General features: G+C 44.3%; 1 protein-coding gene across 8 annotated transcripts in view; it reads right to left on the bottom strand.

Annotated features, from left to right (window-relative positions):
- Nucleotides 1-32: 32 nt before the first annotated feature.
- Nucleotides 33-9,153, bottom strand: part of LOC139378841 (dynactin subunit 1-like) — a 28,207-nt gene continuing 19,086 nt past the window's right edge. For all 8 annotated transcript variants that reach the window (XM_071121386.1, XM_071121388.1, XM_071121389.1 and 5 more), the window contains 14 exons: nt 8,947-9,115; nt 8,547-8,615; nt 8,251-8,372; nt 8,080-8,170; nt 7,748-7,909; nt 6,937-7,068; nt 6,629-6,754; nt 6,304-6,446; nt 5,781-5,947; nt 2,054-2,184; nt 1,563-1,761; nt 1,371-1,444; nt 1,169-1,258; nt 33-1,071 (listed from right to left, as the gene is read on the bottom strand). In XM_071121386.1, coding sequence (XP_070977487.1) covers nt 934-1,071; nt 1,169-1,258; nt 1,371-1,444; nt 1,563-1,761; nt 2,054-2,184; nt 5,781-5,947; nt 6,304-6,446; nt 6,629-6,754; nt 6,937-7,068; nt 7,748-7,909; nt 8,080-8,170; nt 8,251-8,372; nt 8,547-8,615; nt 8,947-9,115 — 1,813 coding nt within the window. In that variant the 3' untranslated portion in view covers nt 33-933. The remainder of the gene's footprint in view (nt 1,072-1,168; nt 1,259-1,370; nt 1,445-1,562; nt 1,762-2,053; nt 2,185-5,780; nt 5,948-6,303; nt 6,447-6,628; nt 6,755-6,936; nt 7,069-7,747; nt 7,910-8,079; nt 8,171-8,250; nt 8,373-8,546; nt 8,616-8,946; nt 9,116-9,153) is intronic.

Raw genomic sequence — 9,153 nt, 5'->3', positions numbered from 1 at the left:
TAGGCATGGAAGGAATTTCATGTAATCAATTGTGTTAGGTAAGAACTTTATTGGTCTGTTTTTGGATACAGGACAGATGGATAATCACTCAGTCCACAATGAACACTGTTGGAGAGTAGGTATATATGTTCTGCACTGAACACGTTATACAGTATAATGGCTTTTGAGATTAGGATGTGGCTAGTGCTGAAAGTTAGACTATTCAGCATTTACAATTCATGTCTTTTCCACCCAGACATACTTGCATTCATCTACCATAATGACACCGGTACATATGATAGACCATAGTTGAATGACTAACACTTTGTGAAACCTGGTTGCTGTAGGCATGTCAAATTAGCGTCCCATCTCAACATAAGTTAAAGGTGTCTGAATTGGAACTTCATTGTCATAGAGTGCCTGGACACCCTGATTTAGAATACATTAGTCTATCTCAAACGGGAATCACACATTAACGTGGCTAAATGGCATTTATTTCAGTGGTGAATTTGCTTGGTCCCGATTGCTGGTTTACACAATCACCACAGTACAAAAAAAAAAAGTGCAATGCATGAATAATTGTGCCATATGCCGTTAACCAATTTCTGCTCCAGCTCGCTTGGTGTGCATACATTTAGTTTGTTTCTCCATACTTTTAAATCAATTCTAGAGATGCAACATTTACGAGTCAAGTCGTTTTAAAAAGACTTCTGACAATCATGTAGAACGTGTTGGTAAAGAATAACAATTACTCTATGTATTATAACTAGACGAGAACACTTGTGTGTCTCTTTGGCATAGATCGGTAATACCTTTTGACCAGGTGGTGTAGTGTAACCGTGTCCTGAGAGAATCTGATGAACAATAGGAAATGGACTGGAACTGAATTTTTTTTTTGCATCTGATTGGAGGAGCTTGCTATCACTTGTGGACGCAGGCCAATGGGATGGCATCTTAGGTCATGAGGAGGCGGTGCACTTGCTGCAGGTGCTGCTGTGATAGGACAAGACGGTGCACCTGCTCCTGGCCCTTGGCACATGGGATGGCCACGCGCCCTATGAACACCGTACCCCCCTGCTTCTCCTCCTTGGCCTGAGAGGACAAGAGAGAAGAACAGGTCAAATGACAACAAATACAGTCTTATGCCTAAACCAGGTATTTATTTGAGTGCCTACGATGTGTGTTTTACCTTGACGAAGGAGGAAATTGGGAAGGTGGCAAAGTCAGAGGAGACCTTCGCCCCAGGCTGCTGAGAAACCACATGCTCTGACACTTCACCCTGAGAGAGAGAGAGATGTCCATTTCCATGATAGACAGGTGGACAAAATCTGTCTGTGGTATAGAGAAATACTATGATTATTACTAGGGTTGATCATATAAATTCAGGTCACCTTCAGTTTGTCCAGAGCGTCACTCAGAGACTGCAGTCGAGCTGTCTGGTCCAGGAGCTGAGCACTCGCACTCACTGTAGGGGAGAAAGAGACGGTACATGAGATTTTATTATCTAACTCAAATACACACGTACTGAAAAACAACTACGCTACACACTCACAAAACCCTTCACACACCCACATCCCTCCCACCTGGAGTCTTCCCGGTGATGTCGACCACCTTAACGGCGGCACTCATCTTGAGCAGGGTCCCCAGGAGCTGGTCTGTCTTCCTGTAGAGAGCCCCGTGGAGAGGCCCCTCAGCAGGGGGAGAGGTGGAGGCCTCTCTCAGAGGAAGCTTGGGGACGTGGAGGGGAGGGAGGGAGGCTAACTGGGCTCTCATCTTCTCTGCCTGGAGGAGAACGATATACAGAGTTATCGACAGAGACACAGTCATCAACACAGAGCCAACTACAGTCAAACATACATACATTAAAATGGACAACTAGTGAATATACGTTCCATGGTAAATAGACTTCAGTGAACTACATCAAGAGAAGCATACAACACAGACTTAAATGATCTGCAAAAATACAGTTCTCGTTACTGGTAACAAGAGAAAGAATGAATCCATATTTTGATTAGGACAATAGAGATGGCACTAAAAGTGACACACACAAGTCAGTTCCCTGCAGTGTTCTGACCTTCAGTCTGTTGTTCTCATTCTTCAGGTGTTTGATGCCCAGTCTCTGGGTCTCCACCTGCTGACGGAGGAGAGGGGAGTCCACCACCTGCATCGGCCCAGACAGGCCCCCTGCTCCGGGGGCAACACCCGCTGGAGAGGAGGAAGGGAGGGGGTGGAGGAATAGGGAGGGGTAAGACATTTGTAAATTAAAACAGTCGGAACATATTTAGCAGATTATAAACCCTAATCACATGGCTTTAGGATTGGATGATATTATGATAGTATCCTCTATCGATGGTGATGTGACAGACGATACCAAGCCTATTTCAGCTTGACTGTGGGCGCACAGTAAAAAGCAGAGTCAGGCAAAGCCAGCAGAGAATTTCATAGGTGACATTGAGAAAATGGCCTATATATATATATATCTATTGGCTATAGTCCATTTTTTTTTTAAAAGTTATATTTACAGAAAGCAAGAGAACAACGTAGACAGAGCTAAGAGTTTCACCAAAGCAGCGCAAAATGTTTGTTTTTTTTCTTTCTCGAATGTCAGCTGATCTGGGCCAATAAACAAAGTACATTTTTATAGTGGACACACCGGTATCTTACTGATTTAAAAGCCTAATTTTCTCCCCATTTGATATGAATATGACTTGGCCTATTAAGGCACTCTTTCAGTTTAATGCATACTGGATTTCTCCCACCGCGCTATTTCATGATCTCTCTCAGAAAGTAGCGTTTTATTTTAATAACCTGAATTGCCTAAAAAACATGGTAGGCCTGAGGTATAAATGAAAGAACAAATTTGAACAAACCTTAGGCTACAGTTGAGCAAAGCATTATAAGACAGACATTATGCATGAGAGACCCTTATCCTACTAACTGAAATATCATAAAAGCAGTATCCCTTTCCACTCACAGTCAGTCATGCCTTATACGGGTTGAAATGGCAGATTGTCATTGACATTTGCTGTACAGTAACATGCTATACATGACGTCAGAGCTCAGGTTCTCTGCTTCACAGCGCCGTTATAAACTAGAGCACCGCGCGTGATAAGACACCTCCCCCTCCCTCCCGCTAATTGGGCTACTTTTGCACATTTGCCTCTGATTGAGGGAAATGCTGTAAATCGAGAAGAGTTGATGCGTTCTGAAAGATGACGTTAACAACGACAATAAATACCGCTTTGACGTCATACAAGCAAACCACACACGCCCTTGAGTCCAAATGTGCACTCTACATTCCCATATTTGAAAACTCATGTCATTTTACACTATCAACGATTATGATCGCTCTGTTCGATCAACATTTGAATGCACTCATGACTCCATTCTATGCACACCAAAATTACAATCTTTTTGTCTGAAGTGCCTTTTGAAAACCTAACACTAAGATCATATTTTAGAACTTAGCTAGCCATGTTGGCAATAGAACCAGCTATCAAATGATGCCTACCTGACCCAGATTGCAATTTATAAATGGACCGTTTTTTGGGGGGCTAGCGTAAACAGCAACAGTAATGTGTGTGATGGGTGGGGACGCAGGGCTGTGTTCCAAACAAGCGTGCTTGCTTCAATTCCTAAATGGCAAAGCTACGAGCTCAAAAAAAAAAGCACCTGGTAGTTGAAGACCTTCCATAAAGGTCCATGGAAATTACTTAGTAACTCTGCACAGTCTGGGAGAGGTGTATGGCCACTTGAAGACACCAATTACACTGCTCGCTCAAAACCTTGCAATCGTGTTTTTCTTATCTTGCACTACTTCAAAAAATGTAAATTAATATTCGTATTGTTACTGGATGTAACACGGGTATTTTCAGATTTCGACATTTACAAAATGTTGTGAAAAGTACAGTAAATGTAAAATGTACATAAAATCAACAGTCTTGTATCAGGTCGAACAACTATTGCGTCCTCACCTTTGGTCGGATCATTTCGTTATTTCCAAAGTGTTCCCTGTCAATTGCTACCATGGTCATGCATATGCTTTTGATAGTTCTTCTATTAGGAACATTTAACATCACCTTCAGCATTCAAATGTTTGTAAAATAGCTTGCGCAAAATTACGCTTTATTAGTTGAGCGACAACCAATGTAATATCATGGGTTATTTTTTATCAAATGTGCTGTTGAAAATTGTGTTTTACCGGAATAAGAGTAGCATAAGCTACCGCCAGAGATAATTCATCTGGCTCACATGCTGATCGCACTTACATTTAATTTCATTTTATTGCTGAGGGTGAGGGTGAACCTGAACAATTAGTTTTGGTAGTTTTGCTTGAAACAAAAATCTGTATATTTTAGATATACATGGTAAAGTGGATAATTTCAGAACAAGGACAGCAATCACCAAGTCTTGTCCAAACGTAAACTGTCTAAATAATTTGATTATGAGACGGAGTACATCCAAAGTTGTGCTTTATATTCATTGGCTATGTTATACCAAATGTTTTAATTCAATCTTGCTCTAACACTTTTTATAAAATTACAAATTAATTAGTGGGTGATGTTGATTTCAGATCAAAAGTGTGGGGGGCGGGTGGTTGGACGACAATAGCTAACATTTAACAGGCTGACTCATCTGCGTTGCCAAGAGCTAAAATAAAAGTCAGTTCTGTTTGTGACGCAGATCGCGGTGCAAGTCCTGCCTCTCCCATCTCCTCATTGGTTTATAGAAGCAGGTGCCATCTCCTCATTGGTTATACCCACGTGGGTGACTGAACGAGGTCGGTGGCGGTAATGCACCTAATTTATGAAAGTTGCCCATCGCAATATAAAGTCAAGAGAAGAAAAAGCCTAGAAGGAGGAGATATGACTAGAAACTATTCGGTTGACCGTTTTATGTGTGGATTAAATGTCGGAGTAGAGGACCTTGTGCATTTTAGCAACTGCAAGCTAGCTAGCTAAATTGCCATTAATGTTTAATGCTTTTTCAACCTGTCCTCAAATTAATATAATTGGTTCAGAGTTTGTTTTGATATTTTAACCTGCGTGTTGTGATTGCGTTTGGTGTGGGGGGGCAAAATAAATGTATGCACGATGGCGCGCAGCCGGTTTGGGTTCCGTGTGATAGTGAGGTGGTAAGTTTCCCTTATGGCTTAGCTCAGGTGCCTACATACACCATACACACACACATATCACCTCAGACAGAGCCAGCTCATGATCTCCATCAGCAGAAGATTTTCATTTAGAACGGAAAGCTTGTGTGTATGCAACAAATGTTAATGCACCGGATTGTACCGCATCGATCCCTTCATCTAATCAAACCAATCGCATCGCTCATGTAATGTTTCTGAGCCAATGTATCGAGATACGTATCGAATTGTCTTGAAAAGGGAAAGATGCATATCCCCCAGACAGGCCTACACACCTCTTTCGTGCCACAGCTCCACCCAAATGGAACAGGGCAGGCTACTGGAAAATATTTAGCTTCAATAATTTGCTTTGTCAATGTCATGGTAACCCTGTCCCTCCCGTAGCATGCGAGCTCACTGTCTATAAAAAAATTACATTATTATTTGACATTTTTGGGATGGCCGCTAGGAGGCGATAATATTGTCTATCGGGCGATTTTCTAAGTACAAACTCACGACTAAAGTTGATTTCGTCCAAACCCCACATGGCTTTTTACATGTCAATCTTCTGAAACAGCTTCATCAGAATATGAGTGATGGTATAATGTGAGGTTTAAGGTGTGTTATATAGGTATAAAGGCGTGTGAGGTATCAAAAGACTCATGAGACTCACCTCCGGCGGTTCCTGAGACGATGGATGCGATGCCAGAGGCAGGCGGGGCCCTGAGGCCCTCAATGGTCACCTTTGACTGGTTGGAGAGACGCTGCTTCAGCTCTGCTTTCTCTGCCTCCAGCTGGTCGATGTCTGCCTGCAGGGCATCCATGGTTTCCTCAAACTCCCTGGGTTGGGGAGGGAGAGTGAGAAAAAAAAAAACGTAGGTTATACACAAATACTTGATCAATGTAATACATTCACTATGTGAATTAAAATTAATGTCCTCTCCTGGCTACAGCAGGCAACGATGCAAAAACACTTATATTAAGTGAAAACATGCCATCTCTCCACCAAACAGACTATCTACCATCTTCACCCCTACTCCTCTCTTACGTCTCCCATATGTTGATCTGAAAGGCACTGGGATAGGAGAAAGCTAAATGCTTTGCACACAACTATACACAGACAGAAGTGTCCTGATTCTATAACATCCTCCTTCCTTCCTTAATAGTCCCACAGCCGCCGTGTTCCCCAGTCCTACTTCTCTTTCTTCTTGAGCAGGGCGAGGGTCTCATCCAGTTTGGTCTGGATCTTCTCCACACGTTCGTCTGCATCTTTAGTGGACGTATCCAGCTTCTTCTCTAGCAGGCTGAGACGGACGTGGGCCTCACTCAACTCCTCTCCCTGGGTTAGAGAGACAGGAAGGTGGAAGAGAGAGATGGAGAGAGTGAGAGTGTGCAGGTGTTAATGTGAGAGATGGTGAGTGCATGCGAGGGAAAAATGTGTGTATAAGAAAAAGTGCAAGGATGAGAATAACCGTGTGTTTCTTTGTGTGCGCGAGAGAGAAAGGAGAGACATGTCCGTACTTTGATCTTCAGGGACTTCTTGAGCTCCTTGATGACAGTGTCTCTGTCCTCCAGTTTGACTCCCAGACCCTCTGCGTCAGTGATCTCTGCCCTGAGGGCCACTGCACGAGCCTCTACCGGGGGAGTCTATGCAGGGGTGGGGGAGACAGGAAGGGGATGAACTGTGAATGTCAATTAAACGAGGGGAAAATGTGCTACAGACGTAGTGTTCTTAGTTTTGAAAAGGCTCGAAAATTTGAAGAAATTCAGTCTCCAGCCATACCTCCCGCCTAGTGTCATACTCCCCCCAGCCCTAGTCCCGTACATACCTTTCCCTGTGGTCGCTCGGCGTCATACTCTCCCTCCTGCATGGCGGTAGCCATCTTGTTCATGGTGGAGATGACAGAGCTGCAGGACTGACGCAGACACTCATGGGGATTCAGGCCATGGGACCCATACACCTGGAGAGGAGGGAGAGACAGTCAGAGTGTTTGAAGGGGTCAGTTTGAGCAAGACAGAATCACTACTCTTGATCACAAAGTAGTTCTTCGGGATGTAAGGTGATATTTTCTGTTTATTATTATTTTTATTGTAAATTCACGCCATTTTTCTCTCCAATTTCGTGATACACAATTGGTAGCTACGGTCTTGTCTCAGGGCTGCAACTCGCCAACCAGCTCGGGAAAGGCGAAGGTCCACCAAAACATGACCCGCCGAGCCACGCTGCTTCTTCACACACTGTTCCCTTAACCAGGAAGCCAGCCGCACCAATGTGCCAGAGGAAACACCTTTCGACTGACGACTGAAGTCAGGCTGCAGGAGCCCGGACCGCCACAAGGAGTCGCTAGAGCGCAATGAGACAAGGAAAGTCACCCGGCCAAACTATCTCCTAATCTGGACGACGCTGGGCCAATTGTGCACCGCCCTATGGGGCTCCTGGTCACGGATCAAACCCTAGACTGTAGTGGCACCTCAGATCTGCAATGCATTGCCTTAGACCGCTGCGCCACTCAGGAGTCCCTCAAGGGGATTTTTAATATTAGATCAATGATTCCGTGCAATCCAACTGCAATGTAGTCAATCGCAAACATGCAATGATCAGTCTATGCTCAATCTACATTCAGTTTATGGTCACAGTACCTGTTCAACAGCCTTGAAGGCCACGTCCTCCAGTTTGAGGGTGTTGAGCCCCTCCTGTTCTCCTAGAGGGGCGACCATCTGCGCCCCCGCCGCAGCTACCTCCTGTAGCACGGCAACCACCCGAGTCAGCTGACGCCTGCAGTCCGTTAGAGTCTCTGACACCTGCCATTGGTCCACAGAACTGTCAGTCAAATTCTCATGCAGTAGTCCCGGTTCCACAAATGCAAAGTTGAGTTGCATTACTGTACTTTATGAGCTACTGTAAACACTTGGCCCAGGGCTAAAACTCCCCAACCTAAACATAAGACCTAAGCATAGCACTCGGCACATACCGGTGCGCCAAAGGCCAGAGCGGCGGGCACCCCTGGCACGTCGGTCCCTGGCATCCTGCGTCTGATCTTCTTGCAGAACTGTTTGATGTCGCTGCAGGGGGTAAATAACAAAAATATAAATTGAGATAAATTGATCTACATAGAAATTACATATTAAGTATTGTATTCGACCTGCAGGATGTGTCTAGGTCCTTCAGCAGGATGTTCAGGTCAGCCCCCTCTTGTCCCGGCTGCAGGAAGGCCCTGAGACGCACCACCTCTGCACCCATACAGTCCAATGCACTCTGGATGAACTGGAGGTCAGAGTTCAAAGGTCAGAGGTCAAATTCGGTTCAGTGTTATAACTGATTTTATGGAAGATATGTTTGTAATAGGCTACAAGGGTATTTTCTTTTTTTAAATATAGTCTTTCTAGCAATTGTATAATAAAATGTAATAGCGCTTTTGTTGATGAAGGATGGTTGTACCTTGATGTGATCAGCCAGCTGCACAGTGCAATCTTCAGTCTGATCAGCCAGGTGGATGCTGTACAGTTGCTGCAAAATAAAAACAGATTAGTCAATGAGTGGCTTACAAGGCCTTACTCATAGCATTGATTAACTTGATAGTATGTCATTGCTAGGGTGTGTGAGTTGAGAGAATGAGCACAATTGAGAGGACAGAGCGTTTGGAGTGTTCTCTGTCAAGAGCTGCCAAATAATGGTATGGTGAAGCAATAGTACGTCTTGGTCCTAGCGCTTTCTCAAGAGTGTACAGCATGTGCGGTCAATTGTGTGTTATATATTGAGTGTCAACAAGAGTTTGTGTGTGAAGTGTGTGTTCTCTGTTGCGAGTGTTCAGGGTGTGTATGAAGTGTGTATTGCCTACCTGGTAGTACTTGATGGCCTTGGTGAGAGGCTCCACGTGTACAGTCTCATCCAGCTGGTCTTTGTGCAGCAGGTCTATAAAGAAGTCTAGGGAACGCTCATGGACACTCATCTCTGAGTAGAGAGTCCCCATCCGCTTATACACCTCCACACTGCAGCAGTTCAGAGATCTGAGGGAAAGGGGAGAGAAAAGGAAATGTATGAACTT

Source organism: Oncorhynchus clarkii, chromosome 21 (assembly GCF_045791955.1).
Source record: "Oncorhynchus clarkii lewisi isolate Uvic-CL-2024 chromosome 21, UVic_Ocla_1.0, whole genome shotgun sequence".
NCBI classification, from domain to species: Eukaryota; Metazoa; Chordata; class Actinopteri; order Salmoniformes; family Salmonidae; genus Oncorhynchus; species Oncorhynchus clarkii.
Note: the sequence above shows the minus strand (reverse complement) of the source record. Positions and strands in the feature narration are given on the sequence as shown.